Raw genomic sequence first — 25239 nt, 5'->3', positions numbered from 1 at the left:
AGCTAATATATATGTCATATATATACACAGGATAATTCTCCTCCTGACATCAACAGTTCTTGTGGCTCAACAGCTAGGGCTGCTGGACACATGTTTCATAGTTTGGTTCGATTCCAAGGGTGGGTGAAGATAAAGACTTTATATATATATATATATATATATATATATATATATATATATATATATATATATTTGTATTTTTTTCATCAGTTGTTATAGTAGTTTTATGGGAGCAAAGGAATCTGACTTTTTGCTCCAGCTACATAGAGGTACAGTATATATCTATCTATATCTCCATGTAACTGAATAATCTGTTTCTGACTTCTCAGACTGCAATACAGGTCAAGATTACCAAATCTTCCAATACACTTCAGTAAAGTCAGTGGCTCAATGATATATCTGCTGCATATGGGCTATGAGTTTATAAGTTCTAGTCCTGTCCTGTCCTGGGAAACTAGAGCAGCTGAAAATTTAATTTATGCACGGAACTGAGAGGAGGAGCCGGGACAAGAGTTGTAAACAGTGGGACTACGGGAGAGAGCCCTCAAATCGGGACAGTCCTGCTGAATCCAGGACGTTTGAAAAATACGTATCACATTTTAAATTGCCTTATTCTGATTCTATCCATTCCAACTCTTCATTTTTGATAGTGTCCATCCAATGGGAGTTTCCTTTTACCACTGACCATTTCAAGTAGGATCTCCCTTACTAGAGAATTTGTCCCCATCACATCATCAAAATAGGTCCATTTCTGTCTGGTGAGCTTGCCTTCCAGGATTATCCTTGGGTTTCTATGATCAAGAACATCTTTGTTGGTTGATCCTAGCTGTCCATGGGGTTAGAAGAAGCCTTCTCCGTCACCACATCTCAAGACATTAATTTTTCTTCTGTCAGCTTTCATTAGTGTCTCACTTTCAATTGGCGCAGTAGAGAATATGATGGCAGTGATCAGTCTTTGATGGTGTCTGAGACATCCTTGCACTTCCATATTCCATCCATGCTCCCCAAGGTACTTTTTGATGATTGATCTCTTCAGTTGTACAATATGATTAATGAGAGACCCAAGAACAATGAAGCTATTGACCACTTCTATCTCTTCAGTAAACTTTATGGACTCCAGCGTTGGTGGTAGTCATGATTTTATTCTTCTCGATGTTCAGGTCAATAGCTTGAACATAAACTAAAAAAAGCATATATCAGACATGTTATTCAACCTGTGATTAGCACTAGATTTAGAGAATTAGTGCTCATGAAGGACGTACATTCGTAATAATACAGTAAAAAACATTTGATGGCACACATACTGCTTGTGCGTTTTAGATGTATAGCTCTGGAGTCTTTTGGCATATATCAGGTCCATTATAATTCATGGACATGTTGACAGCGTATTACTTTCTGGAGAAAGTATTTATAGTGTGTATTTCTCAGAATAATCCCCACCGATTATATTTCGAATCCACTTGAGATAATTGTCCGTAAGTCATGTGTAGACTCCTGGAAAATTTGGATTACCACAATCAATAGGTCCAAATGAGACAAGGCCAGCATATTTTCCATCACAGATCAAAGGACCGCCGGAGTCACCCTAGAACAGATCATAGGAGGACATATTAATTTCACAATGATTGTAAATGCTTAACATGCTTGAAAATTTTAATTTTCTATTATACGCACACAGGTTTCCTAACTCTTTTATTTCTCTGTAATTTATGAAATTTACACTGATTATTGGGACAAAGGGGCAAAATCTCTTAAGGCACCGTCACACATAACGAGATCGCTAGCGAGATCGCAGCTGAGTAACGGTTTCCGTGACGCAGTAGCGATCCCGTTAGCGATCTTGTTATGTGTGACATCTACCAGCGATCAGGCCCCTGCTGTGAGATCTCTAGTCGTTGCAGAATGGTCCAGACCATTTTCTTCAAAGGCGATGTCCTGCTGGGCAGGACACATAGCTGTGTTTGACACTGTGTGACAGGGTCCCAGTGACTGCTGAGATCGTTATACAGGATCGCTGGTAAGATCTGACTGTGTGACATCTCACCTGCGACCTCCCAGCGACTTACCTGCGATCCCTATCAGGTTTTCGGGATCGCTGGTAAGTCGTTGTGTGTGACTGGGCCTTAAAGGCCCAGTTTAGAGTTTTCCCAATTTAGAGGAATCCTGTGCCACTTAATCTAATTGGCTTTATCCACCTCTATTGGGAGCAGCAAAGGTATCGGTATGTAAGCTGAGAGCTGAAAAAAGACAAAGACCCCGATTAATCAAGACTTCCATTTCCAGTCTTGAATATGCAAGGATGAACACAGACAGAAGACAGACCCTGGGCAAGAATAGTATATGGGCTCTTTGCAGTCAAATAAGATTTCTGGGACAGAAGTTCTTTGCAGTTTTGGAGATCCACTTTTTAGAAAGGATGTAAAAATAGGAAAAGTAAAAATATTCTGTGGAGTTTTTGACTCCACTAATAAAATCTAATATTTAGCTGAGATAATTTTCTGAAATTTTATTGACCTTTTAAAATGAATATTTTAATGATAATGATCCATTCACAAGTGAAAAAGATGACTTCTGTCTTACACAACTGTACGTAAAGCTGTATGAAGACCCCTTTAAAGACTAGAGATGAGTGATAGAATTTGGAAGAACTCATTAATTTTCCAGTCCATAGAATACAATGGGTAGATAGATTCTTTCAATTTGCCAAAAGTGAAGTCTGTCTGTTTTAGTAAATGTTATTATTCCCAATAATCAGGGGAGTTGCGAGGGTCAGAAAAGATCAGGGGTCCGAACCCCAACAAATAACCACTCTCCTCCTTTCACCAAAAAGTGTAGAGATAATATAGTAGACGTCATCTGCAGTCCTATGTAACACCACTGCGCAGCTTAATAGAAGTGCCACTGTCTGCCAGAGAACAGGAAAGTCTCCTACAGTCCTACTACTCCTGAAATCAGTCATCCAGTGCACACTGACTGACCTGTACAACTATATTCAGGGCTGGCGTCAGCACAAGGGCAAATGCTGGGGCCCTGGACAGCTGGGAGGGCTCACTCGCTTTCTTTATTCCTGCGGGCCCCAGGCTGAGCTCTGAGGACTGTGTAATAACCTGCAGATAACGGGATACGCAAGGACTGCACGGAACCACGGGGGTTAATCAATGCAAATTTAATAATGTATTGCACAACACAGGTAGAGGAAAAGTGTGGGAAGGGGAGAAAAGCGGGAATGTGCACAGCAGTAGATATAATGCAATATACATACAACCACTTTGAATAACTTGTCAAGGATAGGAAGCCTCAGATTGTACTCCCAAAAGCAAAACACAGAAATCCTTATTAAACAAAAAACCGCAGAGTCCTTGTTACCTTACTCGTATAACACAGTGCAGAGTCTTTTCCTATCTGTCCCTAACTAAAAGTAGTGTGCACACTTAACTGCAGGTTTCAGCGTGGGGTACCTCGTCACCGTTGGGGCCCGTATTCCGCTGGCAGACACCTCTAAAGCTCAGTCTTTGTCCCGGGTCTGTAACTTGCACGTGCTGCCTGGCTCCTCGCTCCACATCCAGCCTCTTTGGATCTGTAATTTTGTAATTTGCACGTGCTGCATGGCTCCTCGCTCCACATCCAGCCTCTTTGGATCTGTAATTTTGTAATTTGCACGTGCTGCCTGGCTCCTCGCTCCACATCCAGCCTCTTTTGGATCTGTGTCTTGGGGGGGACACCACGCAACACTCTGAGGTACTTGGACCTCGGAAAAACAGGGCAGACTCAGGCCTTCTATCTTACAGCCCACTCCAGCACACTCCTCTCTGCCAAAACACAGCCACATGTCGACTCCTCCTCCTCCTGTTCCAGACTCAATCTAGTCACTTGAGCAGCAGGTGGCAGCATAACACAAGGAAGTCCACCAAACAGTCTTTTAACCTATATGTATATATATACATATAAATGTTAACAGGTCTTACAACTGCAGTGCTTGGGCTGGCAGCCACACTATCTTGGATCCTGGATAGTTTGGTTGCCAGCCCTTTAATCCACACAGCATTCACACTGCTGAATGCGCCGTGCTCCATCTGCATTGAAGTTCATCTGTGGGCGGAGCTACCGTGCCATGTGCTCCAGTCCCACAGATGAAGAGGAGCCGCAGAGCAGCTCCAGCCAGTGTCCTCCAACACTGTGCACAGTGTAAGTCCTCCTACACTGCATGGCCCCTCCCTCCACCTGAGCTGTATATTCCACCCCCCTCGATTTGTATAGGACCCCCCTCCTGAGCTGTATGTTCCACCCCCCAATCTGTAAGGGGTCCCCTCCACTTGAGTTGTATGTTCCACCCCCCCCGATTTGTATGGGGTCCCCCCTCCATCTGAGTGTTATGTTCCACCCCCCACTCCAGAGGTTTATGCTACCCCAGTATCATCTATGCCCCCAGTAATATGTATGCGCCTCAGTAACATGTATGCCCCCCAATAATGTGTATGCCCCTCAGTAATGTGTATGCCCCCCAGTAATGTGTATGCTCCCAGCCCCGTCTGTGATTTATATACTGTAGCCCTCAGCCTCTCTTGTGATGTATATATGTCGCGGGCGGGGAGGAGGCCACCGCCGCTGCGCTCTCACTAACGCTCGGGTCCGGCGCTGCTGCTGCTCGGTGGCTCAAGCGGTGGGCCGGATCCGGGGACTCAAGCGGCGCTCCTCGCCCGTGAGTGAAAAGGGGTGGTTTAGGTTTGAGGAGTTGGTTTGTGACGCCACCCACGGTTTGTGGTGAGGTTGGGGCACCACCGCTGCTCTGAATGGGGATCCTTGGAGCGATGACAGGGAGCAGCCGAGATGTTTCTTTCCCCTCCTTGGGTAGGGGGATTTGGTGGTCCCGGGGCCCGGTGAGGTGATGGGGGAGGCAGGGTTGGTGAGGTGCAGGGTCGCGGGGGCAGCGTGGTGCCAGACGGCACGGTGGTACTCACTCAGCCAATGATGAATACAGAGTCTCCGGTAAAATAAATGACTGGATGGACGGGTCCCACAGCCGGCTGCTGTGGTTACTCCCGGTAGGTTGGTGGTGGCTGCCTTTCCCTGCACCTGTTGTATATCTTCGGACCCGATCGCTTCCCACCGGTAACCCGCTCCCCAGCTTGAATATGGGCTGGAGGAGCCCCTTTTGTCCGCAGGCTCTGGCCCTGGGAATTCTAACTGTGGTGGTAGTTGGATTTGACCAGTTTAACGGTGACTCCAAGCCTGGTCGGGGTCCGTAGGCCCTGCCGGTTTTGTGCTGGCTTCTCTTCGCTCCCCGGTTCGGTACCGGCGGGCCACCGCCCGTCCCCGGTCCTACGGTTCCGCGTCGATCGGCCTCTCCTGCAGATGGCCACCACCGTCTGCCAACCTTGCTCTCAGTGCCCGGGCCACGTACCCGGACACGGTCAGTTTGCTCCTCACTTGCCACTTCACTCCTGCTCCTTCACTCTCCCTAACTGCTCTGACTTCCTTTCCCGCCTCCAGGACTGTGAACTCCTCAGTGGGTGGGGCCAACTGCCTGGCTCCACCCCACCTGGTGTGGACATCAGCCCCTGGAGGGAGGCAACAAGGATTTGTGTGTGACTGGTGTGCCTATCTCGGGGTGTGGGGTGTGTTGTTGCAGTACCTGTGAAGACCTGGCTTGTCCAGGGCGCCACATATACAGCAGTGTTAGTGTGCGCGGACATGCCTGTTAGCGACGGCCACATGCCAAGGGGGAGCTGGACAGAAGACAAGCGGGGAGGTGAGTTAGGCTGCTGCTGGCTTCAAGATATAAATAATATCTTTAATATGTCTGTGTCTGTATGTATGATGTGTATCTATGTATATCAGTGTACATGACTGTGTATAAATTTATGTCTGTTAATATGTAGTTTTTGTGAATTAAGACTTTAAATACAAGGTAGCCATAAAATAACCTAAGGTGTTTGCAGTCATGTGCAGACTGACCCAGTGGACAGAATTGGCTGAAAATTGGTATATATGCTATTCAACGGATAGGGAAATGGAAGGCATCTTAAAATTTTTTTTAGACCAAAACTTCGCTAAGACAGATGATGACACATTTTGAGGCAACAGGGTTACTGAGCGTTCAGCCAGGACGCGGGCGACAACCGGTAAGCAGAGAAGTTGTGGAGGACGTTGCCTCTGTGGTTGTGGAACAGGGCATGAACAACCCTGCCAGGAACAGCAGTGCACGCAGTGTTTCCATGTGATTGGGGTTCCCATACAGCACAATGTGGAAAGTTCTCCGTGCCGTGGCTGAACACTCAGTAACCCAATAGGAAGTAAGTGTCAAATGGCCCCCAATGATGTCCTGTTCTAGGACGCTGCGAGGAGTGAGTGCAGCCCCAGCCTTCTGTAATGTCACATTTGAGACTCCTCTCAAATGAAAACTCACTAGAAGTGAAGTAATAAAAACAGATGTTGTGATTAGCTAGATATGGAGACATGCAGAGCACTTTATAATAAAGCAAATTACAAGAGTGATTAGGGTGGAAGGAGAGATATTTAGGAAGGACACTTTAGGCACCGGAACAGGCCTTTAACCTCTCAGTGGTTTTCATTTCATTTTTCATGATTGGTGCACAGTGAGGCATGGATTTGTCAGGCCTGTGAAATACATAAAACAATCACAATTGTTTGGCTCCAATGATGGTTAATAGGGATGATCGAATACTTTGATTATTCGGCTTCGCGAATATTTTCCGAATACCTCGCCGCTATTCGAGAATATTCGATGCGCAATGTAAGTCTATGGGAAACCCGAATAACAATTATTCGGTACTATTCGGGCTTCCCATAGACTTACATTGTGCGTCGAATAGTGGCGAGGTATTCGGAAAATATTCGCGAAGCCGAATATTTGAGGTATTCGATCATCCCTAATGAACAGTGATTACATTTAAAAGGGCGATTATTATTTCACATGATTATTAAGGGTGTTGATAATTATATTTTTTCATGTGTATTATAATTAAGTGTTGATTCAGTTCCCTAAATTCACACTTCATAGTAATTACATAAAACAATATAGACGCGCACACGGCGTTACTTACCGCACATGTGTCAGCTTTTTGCTTCTTATTCGGGGCTCCGGCACACATCATGCTGTTGATTATGGGTTGATTCACTTTGCTGTATACTTTTTTACAGACCTTATTGTCAACAATTGCCAGATTAACTTCTTGAAGAACGTCTGATAGGGTTCTTCTCTTTAAACTAGTTTGTCCCCACCCGGCCGCGCTGCATATCTTCCCGGCTGTTATGTTTTCTTCTCTTTTTGGTAATTGAAGAAGAGCAACAATCTTGTTCAGCTTTGCAGGTTTTTCCAGCTGTAATATAAAAAATTTACTGTATGAAGACAAACTATAAAAAATATGGCTGTTAAGGGGTCTCAGTGCTTGGCTTTGCAGATGAGGGTACAGATCATAAATACTAAAAGGTCTATTGAAAGGGAAGCTCTCACCGGATTTTTGAGGTATAAACCAAAATAGCACCTTAAGCAGCATCTGTGCTGCATTCAATAAAGGTGCACGTTATGCCCTGACTGCCCCTGTACACTAAACAAATACCTTTTTTAATTCTCCTGCGCTCTATGTATGTCTCCACTGGAGATGAACATTTGAGAACAACATACAATTTCCTAAATATTAAGGTCATTGTGTCGTCCTATGTGATTATATCCTAACATGAGGAAACACGCAGGATTTTAAGCTTATTTCATAAATTAATTTTTTTCAAAAGCACATAAAAATGTAAATGAAATAAATGTAAAAAAACACTGATGAAAATTAGAGAACACTTCCAGATACCTGCAAGTTATTGGTGTTAATCTGACACCTGGTGCTAATTTCCTTAATTATCTGACAAACCCTTTGTAACTGGCAGCCTTAACTTTTCAGTTTGCACTGACTTTGCAGAAATGGTGTGCCATTCCAAAGTGACTGAAACCCTCCAGCAGCAGGTTGTCCAGATGAAGGCCAAAGGGGTGACCCTATCAGCCATAGCAAGAGAAGTTGGTCATTCCAAGTCTGTGATTTCAAGAATATTGCATCTTTACAACAGCACAAACTCTTTCAATTCCCCCAAGAAGGCTGGTCACCCTCGAAAGGCAAATGCAAGAGAGGACAGGATAATGGGGAGACTCTTCGTGGGTAATCGTTTCAACACTGCAGCTGGAACTGCTCGCCAGTTCAGCACTGAACAGGGTAAATATCTGTGTCATCATACAGTGTCACGACTTTAAGTGCATTTGGACTGAAAGCCCACTCAGCAGTGACCAAACCTCTCATTACCAGAAAGAATCAAAAGGCTAGACTCACCTTTGGTGAGGAGCATGTTGTGTGGACAGAAGAGAAGTGTCCATGGTTCATTTTAGTGATGAAAACAAGATTAATTTATTTGGGTCTGATGGGAAACATTATGCTCGTCGACAAACTGAGGAAATACTGAACCCAAAGTGTGTTAAGAAGTCAGTGAAAGGTGGTAGAGGAAGTGTCATGGTTTGGGTAATGTTTTCTGCAGCAGGAGTTTTACCTCTCATACATCTACATGGCAGAGTGAATGCAAGTATGTACCAGAACCTTCTTCAACAACATATGGTTCCTTACTTGCGTTTATCACTCAAGCAGCCAGCAATTTTCATGCAGGACAATGCTCCCTGTCACACAGTAAAATGGGTAAAGCAGTTCTTTGAAACAGAAAACATTGAAACAATGAAATAGTCAGCTCAGAGTCCTGATCTAAACCCAATAGAAAACCTCTGGAAAATCCTTGGTGACAAAGTTATGGCCAACCCACAACAGTCAAAGAACTGTGGAAGAGACTGGAAGAAGAGTGGGCTAAAATCACACCAGAGCAGTGTGAGAGACTAGGGATGTCCTGTAGCTGCAGATGTGATGAAGTTATTCAAAGCAAAGGCCTGTACACGTCCTACTGATTGGTGACTGTTGTTACCTTCAGAAAATGTACTTATGATCTTTCTCTGTGCTACAGTCATTGCTGTTCTCTAATTATGATTATCGTGGTTTAGGCAAAATAAAGATTTTATGTTGATAAACTTTGGACCTTATGTAAAACCCTGTTCTAGCAGCATGGTGCACCCCTTACAAAAACCCTTCAAATGTTCATCGATGTAGATTACATTATTTCTGAAAAAAGCAAGTGATCATACATTGTTCTCTACTTTTGATCTCCAGTCTATATACAGTATGTTATCTATAAAGTACATGGCATCATGCAAGTTATAGTTAATACTGACGAAGAAAAGGGCTGAGACTAAAAAGTATCCATTGCTATTAAATGTGGTGACTTTCAAGATGGTGGAAAGTATATTGACATTTATTTGGTTCACTCATGACAAACCTTGGCGTCATATACAGTACAGACCAAAAGTTTGGACACACCTTCTCATTCAATTGTAGATTCACATTGAAGACATCAAAACTATGAATGAAAACATGTGGAATGAAATACTTAAAAAAGTGAGAAAAAAACTAAAAATATGTCTTATATTCTAGGTTCTTCAAAGTAGCCACCTTTTGCTTTGATTACTGCTTTGCACACTCTTGGCATTCTCCTGATGAGCTTCAAGAGGTAGTCACCGGAAATGGTTTTCCAACAGTCTTGAAGGAGTTCCCAGAGATTCTTAGCACTTGTTGGCCCTTTTGCCTTCACTCTGCGGTCCAGCTCACCCCAAAGCATCTCGATTGGGTTCAGGTCTTGTGACTGTGGAGACCAGGTCATCTGGCGTAGCACCCCATCACTCTTCTTCTTAGTCAAATAGCCCTTACACAGCCTGGAGGTGTGTTTGGGGTCATTGTCCTGTTGAAAAATAAATGATGGTCCAACTAAACGCAAACCGGATGGAATAGCACACCGCTGCAAGATGCTGTGGTAGCCATGCTGATTCTGTATGCCTTCAATTTTGAATAAATCCCCAACAGTGTTACCAGCAAAGCACCCCCACACCATCACACGTCCTCCTCCTTGCTTCACGGTGGGAACCAGGCAAGTAGAGTCCATCTGTTCACCTTTTCTACACAGACACGGTGGTTGGATCCAAAGATCTCAAATTTGGACTCATCAGACCAAAGCACAGATTTCCACTGGTCTAATGTCCATTCCTTGTGTTCTTTAGCCCAAACAAGTCTCTTCTGCTTGTTGCTTGTCCTTAGCAGTGGTTTCCTAGCAGCTATTTTACCATGAAGGCCTGCTGCACAAAGTCTCCTCTTAATAGTTGTTCTAGAGATGAGAAGGTGTGTCCAAACTTTTGGTCTATACTGTACGTTGGCCCATGAGTTTAACCTCACTCTACAGTTCTGGTTTTCTGGTTTCAGCCTTGATTTACATCCTCCATTACATCTCTACATTGTTTATATTCTTACCTCTAAAAGCTGAAGATCATTTATCCTGAGATCCTTCTCATAACAGGGGTGCTTAATGCCTCGTTTAATTCTCAACTTCTGCTGCTCTTGAGTATCTCTCTGCCTGTGTGCGCCCAGTATGGCATATGATGTATTTTCACTGAAAATAAAATTAAAAATTCACCTCGTTGAGAACAATTTTGTAGAAGAATAAAGACTGTCGATCAATATCACATTTTGAAATGGAATGGAGCCACAATGTTTTTACAATTATTATTATTATTATTTATTTATAGAGCACCATTGATTCCATGGTGCTGTACATGAGAAGGGGGTTACATACAAAATACATGTACAAGTTACAGTAGACAGACTAGTACAGAGGGAAGAGGGCCCTGCCCTTGCGGGCTTACATTCTATAGGATTATGGGGAGGAGACAGTAGGTGGGGTGTAGGTGGGAACAATTACGGTTACATTTATTATAGGAATTTAAAGCTGTAGATTATTAATCATAAACTTCTGTATGAGAGTGGTGTGGGCATGCTCTGTAATCTGTGCAGAGGTCATTGTGCAGTGATGGGGAGGAGGTGAGCTGTGATTACCAACCTTGCACCACCTAAATGGTTAATTCTCTGTAATTTATGGATATTACCCTTTTATACTGATCCTGATTGTTATAATAATGAGATGACTGTTGAGAAGTAGAGTTAATAATAATAATAATAATAATAATAATTTTATTCATTTATATAGCGCTATTAATTCCATAGCTGTTGAGCAAAATGATTCACATAATATTAACATATTGATTATAATTATTATTTTATATTAATAGTAATTGTATCACTCAATATTGAGCAGAATTAAGTATGCTAAAATCACCCTATATATAATATGAGCCCACACACAGCTCCTTCCATACAGTCTGAGGCTCCACATAACCTTCTATATGCAGTATGAGACCACATACGGACCGCCTATACACAGCATGAGCCCCACATATCTCCCTACATACAGGATAAGCCTCCACATAGCCCCGAATATTCAGTATGAGCCCTCACATAGCCCTCATATACAGTATGAGCCCCCACAAAGCCTGTCTATGTTCACTGTGAGCACCCACATAGCCCTTCTATATAGTGTGAACCCCAGTATAGCCTCTCTATATACATTGTGAGCCCCGCATACAGTAGAGAAAAAAGTATTTAGTCAGCCACCAATTGTGCAAGTTCTCCCACTTAAAAAAAGATTAGAGAGGTTTGTAATTAACAGCATAGGTAGACAACAACTATGAGAGACAAAATGAGAAACAAAATCCAGAAAATCCCCTTGTCTGATTTGGCAAGATTTTTTTTACAAATTATGATGGAAAATAAGTATTTAGGCACCTAAAAACATGGAAGATTTCTGGCTCTCACAGACCTGTAACTTCTTCTTTAGGAGGCTCCTCTGTCCTCCACTCATTACCTGTAGTAATGGCACCTATTTGAACTTGTTATCAGTATAAAAGACACCTGTCCACAACCTCAAACAGTCACACTCCAAGTTCCACTACGGTGAAGACCAAAATCAGTTGAAAGACTCCAGAAACAAAATTGTAGCCCTGCACCAGGCTGGGAAGACTGAATCTGCAATAGGCAAGCAGCTTGGTGTGATGAAATCAACTGTGGAAGCAATAATAAGAAAATGGAAGACATACAAGACCACTGATAATCTCCCTCAATCTGAGGCTCCACGCAAGATCTCATCCCATGGGGTAAAAATGATCACAAGAATGGTGAGCAAAAATCCCACAACCACATGGGGGGGGACCTAGTGAATGACCTGCATAGAGCTGGGACCAACCTAACAAAGGCTACCATCAGTAACACACTATGCCGCCAGGGACTCAGATTCTGTAGTGCCAGACGTATTCCCCTGCTTAAGCCAGTACATGTCCGGGTCCGACTGAAGTTTGCTAGAGAGCATTTTGATTATCCAGAATAGTATTGGAAGAATGTCATATGGACTGATAAAACCAAAGTAGAACTGTTTGGTAGAAACACAACTTGTCATGTTTGGAGGAGACAGAATGCTGAGTTGCATCAAAAGAACACCATACCTATTGTAAAGCATGGGGGTGGCAACTTCATGCTTTGGGGCTGTTTCTCTGCAAGGGACCAGGATGACTGATCCGTGTACATGAAAGAATGAATGGGGCCATGTATTGTGAGATTTTGAGTATAAACCTCCTTCCATCAGCCAGGGCATTGAAGATGAAAATGTGGCTGGGTCTTTCAGCATGATAATGATCCCAAGCATAACAATCAAAATGACTGCTGGAACACCATTGTAAATGTGAACAGGGTGCTAGCCAAAAAATACATAATCTATATGAAGTGAAAGCTGCACACCAAATTCAGAGTAATATGAACAAGCATAACTGCTTGATGATACATAAAGAATGAAAAATACAACTAGCCATATGAAAAATGGAAAAAAAATTTTTTGGTGATATTGCATAACTGCTGAGGATATTTAGCTAATGTATTGATCAATTCATTACTGCCCCATAACCACTTCACGGTAATTTCTTATTTATGGGGTCCCTAACAAAATGTTACCTCTATATGCGGTTAAAACCTGCTTGTGTGCATGGGTACCTAACCAAATGTTACCTCTATGTGCGGCTGAAACCTGCTGTGTATGGGAAGCAAGGGACCTGGCTATATAGGAAGTTGAATAATCATGGCTAAAGGGCAGGACTGGGTTCTCAGACAGAAAAAAAACTGCATAACAATCAAAATGACTGCTGGAACACCATTGTAAGTATGAACAGGGTGCTAGCCAAAAAATACATAATCTATATGAAGTGAAAGCTGCACACCAAATTCAGAGTAATATGAACAAGCATAACTGCTTGATGATACATAAAGAATGAAACATAAATATTTTTTCAAAATAATCCTCAGCAGTTATGCAATACCACCACAATTTTTTTTTCCATTTTTCATATGGCTAGTTGTATTTTTCATTCTTTATGTATCATCAAGCAGTTATGCTTGTTCATATTACTCTGAATTTGGTGTGCAGCTTTCCCTTCATATAGATTGTGTATTTTTTGGCTAGCACCCTGTTCACATTTACAATGGTGTTCCAGCAGTCTTTTTGATTGTTATGCAGTTTTTTCCTGTCTGAGAACCCAGTCCCGCTCTTTAGCCATGATTATTCAACTTCCTATATAGCCAGGTCCCTTGCTTCCCATACACAGCAGGTTTCAGCTGCACATAGAGGTAACATTTGGTTAGGTACCCATGCACACAAGCAGGTTTTAACCGCATATAGAGGTAACATTTTGTTAGGGACCCCATAAATTAGAGATTACCGTGAAGTGGTTATGGGGCAGTAATGAATTGATCAATACATTAGCTAAATATCTCTTTTTTTTCAAAATAATCCTCAACAGTTATGCAATATCACCAAAAAAATGTTTTTCCATTTTTCATATGGCTATTTGCAATGATCCCAAGCACACTGCCAGGGCAAGGAAGGAGTGGCTTCATGAGAAGCATATGAAGGTCCTGGAGTGGCCTATCCAGTCTCCAGATCTCAACCCCATAGAAAACCTTTGGAGGGATATGAAAGTGTGCCCAGTGACAGGCCAAAAACATCACTGCTCTAGAGGAGATCTGCATGGAGAAATAGGCACCAACAGCATGTGCCAACCTTGTGAAGACTTACAGAAAACGTTTGTTATTGATTAAATATTTATTTTCCACCATAATTTGCAAAAAAAAAAAAATCTTGCCAAATCAGACAAGGTGATTTTCTGGATTTGTGTTCTCATTGTGTTCTGGATTTTATCTCTCATAGTTGTGGTCTACCTTTGATGTCAATTACAGGCCGACCTCATCTTTTTAAATGGGAGAACTTGCACAATTGGTGGCTGACTACATACTTTTTTCCCCACTGTAGACCCTCTATAATCACTGTGAGCCCCCACATAACCCTTCTATGTATAATGTGAGTCCACACATTGCCTCCTATATACAGTTGACCCCACGCAGTCGCCTAAATACAGTATGAGACCACATAGCCTTCTATATATATTATGAAGCCTTAAATAGCCCTCTTTATGCATTATGAGCACCATTTGGCCTCCTATATACATTGTGAGCCCCATATTGCCTCTTATATACATTATGAGCCCCACAAAGCCTCCTAATTTCAGCATGAACCCCACATAGCGTCTTTTATACTTTACATGCCCCAGTTAGCCTCATATATACAGTATGAACCCCATTTAGCCTCCTATATACAGTATGAGCCTCATTTAGCCTCCTGTATACAGTATAAGCCCCCGCATACATTATGAGCCCACATAGCCTCCTACATACATTATGAGCCCACATAGCCTCCTACATACATTTTAAGCCCAACTTAGCCATATATATATATATATATATATATATACATACTGTATATATATATATATATGTATATATATATATATAAATATATATATATATATAGTATAATCCCATATAGCCTCCTATATATATTATTCCCCACATAGCCACATACATGCAAACATCCCATGCTCATGAAAAAAACCCCACTACTTACTTTCCTCACCCATGTTCCCCTTCTGCTCTGCTCCAGCCTCCGGTACACTGACACTCTGCACAGCACACACGATGATGTGATGTCATTGTGATTGCTGAAAGATGGAGCCAGCGGCTCCTCCTCCACCAATGTGTTCAACGCTGTCTACATCGAGACGATGCAGATAGTGGTGACATAGGACAGCGGCAACAGCAGATGGGTGGCTGGGGAAAGCATAGAGTAAACCACGGGCCACTGATTTAAGCCCTACAGCTGTCTCGGTCCGCGGGCCAAACTAGAACAGCCAGAGGGCCGGATGTGGCCCACGGGCCACACTTTTCCCAGCATTGCCCTAGGTCTAATATGTCCTAGTACCTAATACTCTCTATCCCCTTCTATGAGTCTTAGGTGAGTGGAGAGCCTCGATAGTTGACCTAGCTCATCTGTATATTACATAGGTGACCAACTATTTGATTGGCTAACGCACAATACTATAGTTCTCCTGAGATGACATTAACATCCACCATCGATCACAGTGGATCACTGGTGGGTTTTAGAAGCCTGACATAAAGCTTTAGTTGATCGCAAGACTAGCTTCATTTTAGATAGAGGTTGCTGTTATGAGACCCCTTTAATTTCAACATTATGGCATCAACTAGAAATGATGATTAATTTTATGATTATTATAGACCATTTACATGGTCACATATGTTAATTCTCCAGGAGTTGTGCCACTGATATCAAAAGCTATGACTTTGCGAAAGACCTATGTTTGGTTATAGAAGGGGGTCCCAGAAATGAACTCATCAATCTCCTCATATTGCCCCAATGGGGCATCTTATTGTAGTGTTCCCCAGGATTACTGAGTGATTGGAATAAACCTGAGAAAAATAACATTACAGAATGTGTGAGTTCTTTGTCTATTGGTGCGACTATCAATATTTTTCAAGACAGGGTAAACATACTTACACATTACAATGAGCGGCAGTTAAAATCCAGTTTGGTTTGATTAATGCTCCACCACATTCACCCTTTGATATCAGAAGAGCCATGTATGGTCTGGAGTGTGGAACGGCCTCATTTCCTCCAATAATATCCATACAGACATCTGTGGATTTAAGATGAATATTATAAATTATTATCGACTGACTTAATAAATATATTTGATGTCTAATAGGTTGTAATGCAGAAAACTCCATACAGGGGTGTAACTCCAGTGGGTGCATGGATTGTATTTGCACCCGGGCCTGGAGGCTTGGAGTCCAAAAGGTTCCTGTGGCAAAAGTGAGAACATCAATACAATTAAAGGTCCATGTTGCTTGAGGGCCACAAGCTACAAGACACTGGCTCCAGCCAATCTGCAGCGAACCCTAATCTTAATCTTCAAAACATTTAGGATCTCCGTCAGTGTTGATTTGTGCGCATTAAATGGATGCACCCTTGTGAAATAAATAGAAAGTATAGATGCTCCTTAGATAATGATGACTGACAGCTTTAGACCGGGTTTACATCACATTTTAAATACACATCAGTTGATCCATCAGGGCTTCCAGCTAAATCCCTGGAAATCGAAATTCAGACAGAAATATTCACAGGGCCTTTGACTTTCATTAAATACACCCTCAGTACTAAGATAATGTCGCGGGCGGGGAGGGCGCAGCGCTGCGCTCACCCACTGCTCGGGTCCGGCTGCTGCTGCTACTGTGGCGCCCTGGACAAGCCAGGGGCCAGAGGTAACAACACACACACACCCCCACCCCCAGCAGTTTCACAGCAGACATCCCCAGTGTGACCTGATTCCTTCCTCGGGCTCAGACAGACACACCAGGTGGGCGGAATCAGGAGATGGAGACGCCCACCCAGGAGTTTAGCTGGCCTGAGGCAGGAAACAAGCCCAGACAAGTCTAGGAGAGGAAGAGAGAGGAGGTCTGCAGAGAGGCAGACGCAGACTGGGGCCTAGGTTGGAGCCTAGGGCCCTCGTGCAGCAGAGAGGCAGACGGTAGTGGCCGTCTGCAGAGAGCCGGGAAGACAGCTGGTGGAACCGGAGGTAGCCGGGGCTGGGAGGTGGCAGGGATGATGGATGGCAGGCGGGTTACGGGGCCTGGTGAGGTGCAGGGTCGCGGGGGCAGCGCTGTGCCGCACGGCACGGTGGTACTCACTCAGCCAATAATTTACACAGAGTCTCTGGTCAAACAAACGGCTGGATGGACAGGTCCCACAGGCGGCTGCGGTGTTTTTCCCCTGACCCAGGTTGGTAGTGTAAGTCCTTTCCTTCACCTTTGTGTATGCTCCTCCTGCACTCCGGTTTCCAGCTGGCTCCCCGATTCAGTACCGCCCAGCCCCGGCTACCTACGGTTCCACCAAGACTGTCTTCCCGGCTCCCGTAGACGGCCTCACTGGCTACACGAGGGACCTAGGCTCCAACCTAGGCCCCAGTCTGCGTCTGCCTCTCTGCAGACCTCCTCTCTCTTCCTCTGCCTGGACTTGTGTGAACTTGTTTCCTGCCTCAGGCCAGCTAAACTCCTCAGTGGGCGTGCCCATCTGCCTGACTCCGCCCACCTGGTGTGTCTGTCTGAACCCGAGGAAGAAATCAGGTCTCACTGGGGATGTCTGTTGTGAACTGCTGGGGGTGGGGGTGTGTGTGTGTTGTTACCTGTCGCTCCTGGCTTGTCCAGGGCGCCACATTCCCCCTTAGTAAAATGCAGACCATCCGCGGGCTGCCCGTCCATCACCGGTTTTATTTTCACAAACTGAAAAAGAATAAAACATTTTTTTTTGTTAAACATTTTCACACATGCACTTTTTTCGGGTCCTTCAGTCACCCACCCAAACAACCTGGCCCTGATGCTGCCCCTAGGAAGTGGGCAGCACCCCTTGACCCCAGTCCAAGAACGGTCCCAGATTCGTTAACCGGATGGGTGCTTCGCTGCCGTTGCGGCCGGGCGGACTGCCGGAGCCGTCGTCATCAGCGGTGCGGCCGGGATGGAAGCCGGGACCGGTGGCAGGATGGTGACGAAGGTAAGGCCTGGGGACCCCAGGTCTGGGCCCTCCCTCACAGATGCTGCGAGCTCTGCTACCGGTGACAGGGGTAACGGGTCGGTTGGGGCGTTGGCCGCGGGCACGAGAACTGAGGTTTCAGCGGTGCCGAACGGACGGGACATCTCGTGCAGCGGTGCTCCAGGAACCAAATACTTGCAGAGTCCTGGCGTCCCTGCTTCCACAGCCGCGGTTCACATGCGGCTAGACGCCATCCGTCCCCCTTAGTCTTTTTCCGGCTCCCCCCTCTATAGGGGTGGAGTTTCGGCTTTCGCGCCTCCACTGCGCTGGAAGACGCTCAAGCGGGAATTTTTTGCGCCCAAAATGGCGGCTTCTCAAAATTTTCGGCCGGACACCTCCAGCGGTCACAAGGCGCACCTCTACCAAACGGCAGAGCGGTAAGATCCTGTTCGTCGCGGGCGGGGAGGAGGGTGTCAGCACACCGCGCTCACCCCTTCTGCTCGGGTCCGGCTGCTGCTACTCGGTGGTGGCTCCAGCGGTGGGCCGGATCCCGGGGCCTCGAGCGGCGTTCCTCGCCCGTGAGTGAAAAGGGGAATTGGTTTTGGGGATTTATATTGTCCGTGACGCCACCCACGGTTGTGGTGAGGTTGTGACACCACCGCTGCTCTGGACGGGGATCCCGGGAGCGATGACTGGGAGCAGCTTGGATGTTGGTTCTCCCATCCGGGGGTAGGGGGTTGGTTGTCCCGGGGCCCGGTGAAAGTTAGGGATGGCAGGCGGGTTACGGGGCCTGGTGAGGTGCAGGGTCGCGGGGGCAGCGCTGTGCCGCACGGCAATAATTTACACAGAGTCTCTGGTCAAACAAACGGCTGGATGGACGGGTCCCACAGGCGGCTGCGGTGTTTTTCCCCTGACCCAGGTTGGTAGTGTAAGTCCTTTCCTTCACCTCCGTGTACGCTCCTCCTGCGCTCCGGTTTCCAGCTGGCTCCCCGATTCAGTACCGGTGGGCCACCGCCCAGCCCCGGCTACCTACGGTTCCACCAAGACTGTCTTCCCAGCTCCCGCAGACGGCCACTACCATCTGCCTCACTGGCTACACGAGGGACCTAGGCTCCAACCTAGGCCCCAGTCTGCGTCTGCCTCTCTGCAGACCTCCTTTCTCTTCCTCTGCCTGGACTTGTCTGAACTTGTTTCCTGCCTCAGGCCAGCTAAACTCCTCGGTGGGCGTGCCCATCTGCCTGACTCCGCCCACCTGGTGTGTCTGTCTGAACCCGAGGAAGAAATCAGGTCTCACTGGGGATGTCTGCTGTGAACTGCTGGGGGTGGGTGTGTGTGTGTGTTGTTACCTGTGGCCCCTGGCTTGTCCAGTGCGCCACAATAACATGAATGAATATGGTTAAATACCTTGTAAATTAAGCACAATGTGAGGGCTCCCAATGATTATTGGTTACAGCCAATGAAAACCCTGTGCCGCCCCCACGTCAGCAGCAGACGGGCTGCTCGGATCCAGATCCGCAGTGGCTCAAGGGTTTTCCGGACCCGGGGGTCACGCGGACACTCAAATAAAAGGGGATACTTCGTGACGCCACCCACGATGTGTGGTAATATGGTGTACCACCTCTGCTTTTGGGAAGCACCCAGAGGCGATGGAGTGGCAGCAGGTTGTTTAACCCCTCTGTGGGTAGGGGTGGATACCCCAGGGCTCAATGTCCAGGACAGAGGGAGTGATGTAGGCTGGAGATGGCGCGTCGGGCTGGACCGGGGAATGTTGGTGTACTCACTGTTGAATGATTGCACACGAGTGTTTTGGTAAACCAGGGTGTCAGTGGCCGGCTGCCGCTTCCGGGTGTACTCGGGTCCCACACCCGGCTGGTGTACCGATGTCCCTTCCTCCGGTACTCTGTAATTTCCCTCACTTCTGGACAACTCCGTATGGAACGGGGAAGTCCGATCCCGGTATGTTCTGGTTGGGAGATGTGCCCGCGAAAACTGACCCTTGGGATCTCAGTGGGTGTTTGCGGTTACCCTATCCCCCGCGGTGGGCTGCCGTTTTGCTCTATCTGGGCTAACACTTTGGAACAATGTCTGGAACTTTTCTCCCGGCCTGGTGAATTAGAGAAGGGGCTTGCAACCGTCTTCTAACTAGAGCCCAGGTACCCCGCCTTTGCACGGTTTCCGGACCGGATCTCCGCTGTTGGTACCAGCAGGCTCCAACCTTGTCCCGATCCACTTTGGATATCCCGCAACCGGACTCCCGTTGCCTTTGGACACAGTCCACTGCTTGCCACCTAGCCAGTAGACCAGGGCCACTATCCTGGCTACCCTCCACTAGGCTCAGCCTTGACCTCCACAGTCTGTCACTGTCACAGACTCCTCTCCACTTGACCTCCACCTTCAACTCCAAACTTAGACTTCGACTAACTTGTTCCCGCCCCGGGATCCTCAAGACCCCTAGGTGGGCGCTCCCAATCCGGCTGGTCCTGCCACTGGTGTGTCCTTCCTACCCTGGGGGGGGTGGCTAGGATTTTGTGGCAGATGGTACCTAGTGTGGGATGGTGTTATGTCGGGGGAATTGTCTTTCTGTGACCACCTGGAGGCGCCAGGGCGTCACAACCCAAAAGTCATTATCTCAGAAAATTAGAATATTATATAAGACGAACTGAAAAAATTATTTTAAACTCAGAAATGTTGGCGCCTACTGAAAAGTCTGTACAGTAAATACCTCAATACTTGGTCGCGGTCCTTTTGCATGAATTAGGCTGCTTTCACACATCAGTTTTTTGGCATCAGGCACAATCCGGTGTAAAATCTGATGCAACGGATCAAGCAAAAAAACTGATCAGTTGCATCAGTTTTTTCCATCAGTTCCTTCAGTTGTGGATGGATGGATGGATCCGTTGTGCTACTGAGCATGCTCAGTAGAAAAAAATGGAATCAGTCACTGTAATTCGTTGTATGCCGCATTACGACGGATCTGGAGCCCAAAGGCTTTAATTGACTATGACATCGGCGTGGTCCGTTTTTTTGCCGCTGCCAAAAAATGTTGCATGCTGCGTCCTTTCCGGCAGCTGGATACATAAATTTCGCACGACGGATTGCAACGCAAGGGTTTCAGGCACAAACTGGCGCTAATGCAATTCAATGAGGAAAAAAATGGATCTGGTGCCGTATCCGTTTTATCCATTTTTTGCTGGATTGCGCCTGATGCCAAAAAACTGATGTGTGAAAGCAGCCTTACAGCATCAATGCAGCATGGCATGGAGATGATCTGCCTGTGGCACAGCTGAGGTGTTATGGAAGCCCAGGTTGCTTTGATAGCAGCCTTCAGCTTGTCTGCATTGTTGGCTCTGGTGTCTCTCATAGATTATTTATGGGGTTTAGGTCAGGCGAGTTTGCTGGCCAATCAAGCACAGTGATACTGCAGTTAGTAAACCAGGTATTGGTACTTTTAGCAGTGTGGACAGGTGCCAGGTCCTGCTGGAAAATGAAATTTCCATCTCCAAAAAGCTTGTCAGCAGAGGGAAGCATGAAGTGCTCTAAAATTTCCTGGTAGATTTTGGTCTTGATAAAACACAGTGGACCTACACCAGCAGATGACATGGCTCCCAAACCATCACTGATTGTGGAAACTTCACACTAGACCTCAGCAGCTTGGATTGTGGCCTCTTCACTCTTCCTCCAGACTCTGGGACCTTGACTTCCAAATGAAATGCAAAATTTACTTTCATCTGAAAACAACACCTTGGACCACTGAGCAACAGTCCAGTTCTTTTTCTCCTTGGCCCAGGTAAGATGCTTCTGGTGCTGTCTATTGGTCATGAGTGGCTTGACACAAGGAATGTGACAGTTGTAGCCCATGTCTTGGATACGTCTGTGTGTGGTGGCTCTTGGAGCACTGACTCCAGCAGCAGTCCACTCCTTGTGACTCTCCCCCAAATTTTTGAATGGCTTTTCTTAACAATCCTATCAAGGCTGTGGTTATCTTAGTTGCTTGTGCCCCTTTTTCTACCACACTTTTTCCTTCCACTCAACTTTCCATTAATATGCTTGGATACAGAACTTTGTGAACAGCCAGCTTCTTTAGCAATGACCTTTTGTGGCTTACTCTCCTTGTGGAGTTTGTCAGTGACTGCCTTCTGGACATTGTCAAGTCAGCAGTCTTCCCCATAATTGTGTGCCTACTGAACCAGACTAAGGGACCATTTTAAATGCTTAGGAAGCCTTTTCAGCTATTTTGTGGTAATTATTGTAATTTTATGAAATGAATTTTGGGTTTTCATTGTCTGTAAGTCTTAATCATCAACATTAACAGAAATAAACACTTGAAATAGATCACTCTGTGTGTAATGACTATATAATATGTGTTTCCCTTTTTGTATTAAATTACTGAAATAAATTAACTTTTTGATGATATTCTAATTTGAGATGCACTTGTATCAGACACACAACACACACTGCTCACATATCAGACACTTGTAATACACACACACACAAACACACACACACACACACACACACACACACACAAACACATCAGAGACACACAGCACACAGGGGTGGAGGGACACTCTGTCTGGGACACCTCATAGAGTGCTCCATTTACAAGGTATTTAATCATATTTGTAGCACCCCTGAAGCCATCAGGGAGCTACAAGGTACTGCATCCCCACCAGGATACAGGGCCTACCCCCAGGGTACTCAGAAGACCAGTGCCGGTAACAACCAAACATTTCAGTTAATCCCTGTTTTTCCCCAAATTCCCCATAGACTGGTACCAGGCTAGGGATGGACCTATGGCTAGCCACTCAGAGGTGGAGCCGATGCAGTCCACTAGACGAACAGGTTGGAGGGGCAGACAGTGGACAGTCAGTCTAGCAGTGACAGTGATGGAGTGTGGAAGCACTGACAGGAGTGTGACAGTGACCTGAGGGCCCAGTCTGTTAGTTGCCGGTGGAGTACGATGGAGTATCCCCGGAACTACGCACCAACGGGGTACAGAATCCTAGGTCAGGCAAAAGCTCCAGGCAGACCTGATAAAATCTGCACAGTGAAGGGACCATCAAGGACCTCACTGACCTTGAAGTTCAGGACTCAGTAGCAATGGGAGAACCGGGGACAGGACCAGAGACTCCAACCCTACAGGGTTCACACTACCGTCATACGCACTGCTGTAAAAGACAACAAGGAGGGGACCCCGGGGACCCACCAACCAAAGATTGGTGCAGGGGACAGAAGCCACCAGGTCACTAAACCGGCACTAGGACTAAGGGGACCTGTGGTTGAGACCAGCCGTCCTTGGGTGACCAGTTACCACCAGAAAGTGAGTAATAGAACCAGTTATACTGCAACCCCGTGTGTGGTCTCCCTTCTTCCAATACCCATCTACATCACCTATCCTCTGTGGCCTGGCCCTGCTTGCTTGCGCATCCAGGCTGCCATTAACACCAGCCCCAGTAGCAAGAACTGTGCAGTGGCGGCTCCATCTACATAGCCGCAAAACCGCAAGTGGCATCACGTTTGAACATTATTCAAATACCCTGTAAATATTCCCCTTCTCAAAAAGCACCCAGGGCACGGGACCGGGCAACGGCCACCAAAGTGACATTCCCCAGTTATACACCGTCCAGGACCGAGTACCCCATAACCCTGGGCGACACGTATTCACACATGTATCTTAGCATGAAGCGTGTATTTAAGACCTAGAGAAGGTTTTAATTCTTCCTGAAGTGTTGATATCTAGTAGTCCTTAGCACACTTGCATTGTGCCTTTCTAGGCATCAGCCATACTAGCCTCATTTCTACATCTGCTTTTCCTAATATATGTCCAACATTTGGCAAACTATATATTTGGCATAGGTTATGGATATTTGCACTTTAAGCTATATTTTCTCTGTATTTAGTTATAATTTATTAACATATTCTTATTGATACACTTATCCACTTTAGGATCTGTATCCATGCATATATGCACTTTCTTTACAATAGTCTATGATGTACATGTGAATTTACTGTTATTGGGGTGTAGTTGGCTATTTTGGGCTATATGCCACCTTAACATCTATATGTGATACTCCTTTTTAACCTTCTGGTTTATGCAGGATATTTATATATTCCCTCCTATGAGTTCTTTTTCCCTGTTTTGTTTTTTTTTCATTGTTTTAACAAAATCAATAAGGTATTCAAATTTTAATAAAAAAATATCTTTACATGAATTTCTTTTTAACCTGAGCGATATATTGCAGCCTGTGGGTTTTAGCATATATTCTGTCATATAGTATTATGTACTATTGTTGTTTAGTGGTATATAGAACATAAAACAATCCCCATAATCTACAGATATTACATTTACTTACGTCCATTGATGTGAAGCAAGGAGAACACGAGCAGTGTTAGAAGGTGTTCCATTCTCAGTGATATCTTCAGTAGTTTACACTGGGCATGCAGGCATATATGTATACTACATGTATGTCATGTGGTTTGATTTCTGAGAAATATCTATATATTGTGGTTTGTGAGTCAAAATTAGAGTTGCTGCTTCAAGGAAAATAAAGCTTGACGTAATGCAGTCTGATATCTCGGGATTAAGTTTTGTTTTCTGTATTTAGCATAATAGGAGAAGTTTCCCCTGATGGCTTTTAGAGACTTATACCATGATTGGGGTTATCAGGTTGTAATGGAGCTTCTGTTCTGATATTTTCTTTATGCAACTTTCTTCTGGCACTTCATGTAATAATCTTTGATCAGGTACTGGTTTTATTCACTGTACTTAGTTCTGAATTTATTTAATGAGGTTTCTTATGAAACTGTATTTATGCACAGTGCTTAATCCTAGTACTGTGTTTAGATGGGGTAACTAAGTATCCTTGTGCAGTTTCAATTCCATTGAACCTTTGTGGAGGCTTGGAACAGGTAGCAGAGGTATTAGAAGTCGCAGGCATTCATGACTCAGGAACACTAAAGTTTTAATATCAAGACTCAGGTGTGTGTCTTGGTAAGCCTTATATAGGCCGAGACAGACGATCACATGGATGCATGTCAGGCCAACTGTTAAACCTGTGGAGCACAGTAAAGTCCAGCTGACCGGGGGTGAGGGCAAGGGGATCAAAACCAGATCTGGGTCAGGGCATTAAAACTCTTACTGCTGTATAGGGCCTTTGATGAGAGGGGACTGGGCATGAAGTGATTACTTTATACTCAATTAAACACTGAGCCTCGCCCCCACTTCTTCACTGGGCCCCACTCCGCCCTTTTCCGCCTCCTGGGCCCCACCCCAGTCAGTCATCG

General features: G+C 45.3%; 1 protein-coding gene across 1 annotated transcript; it reads right to left on the bottom strand.

Moving 5' to 3' along the window:
• Positions 1 to 1480: 1480 nt before the first annotated feature.
• Positions 1481 to 24360, bottom strand: LOC142301788 (granzyme A-like). Its single transcript, XM_075342809.1, has 5 exons — positions 24309 to 24360; positions 15928 to 16066; positions 10395 to 10533; positions 7065 to 7340; positions 1481 to 1585 (listed from the first exon to the last, which is right to left on the bottom strand). The coding sequence occupies exons 1-5, from the start codon at positions 24358 to 24360 to the stop codon at positions 1481 to 1483; spliced, it is 711 nt and encodes a 236-aa protein (XP_075198924.1).
• Positions 24361 to 25239: the final 879 nt, after the last annotated feature.

Source organism: Anomaloglossus baeobatrachus, chromosome 1 (genome assembly GCF_048569485.1).
Source record: "Anomaloglossus baeobatrachus isolate aAnoBae1 chromosome 1, aAnoBae1.hap1, whole genome shotgun sequence".
Taxonomy (NCBI): Eukaryota; Metazoa; Chordata; class Amphibia; order Anura; family Aromobatidae; genus Anomaloglossus; species Anomaloglossus baeobatrachus.
The sequence above is the reverse complement of the archived record's forward strand: the minus strand, read 5'-3'. Positions and strand labels throughout refer to the sequence as shown.

What these genes read in the sequence shown, in the direction of transcription:
- LOC142301788 (XM_075342809.1), bottom strand. Translation starts at nt 24,360, where the DNA reads ATGGAACACCTTCTAACACTGCTCGTGTTCTCCTTGCTTCACATCAAT. An exon ending in CTTGCTTCACATCAATGGAC is followed by an intron (nt 16,067 to 24,308) that starts GTAAGTAAATGT and finishes TTAAATCCACAG; the next exon opens with ATGTCTGTATGGATATTATT. An exon ending in ACTGCCGCTCATTGTAATGT is followed by an intron (nt 10,534 to 15,927) that starts GTAAGTATGTTT and finishes TTTTATTTTCAG; the next exon opens with TGAAAATACATCATATGCCA.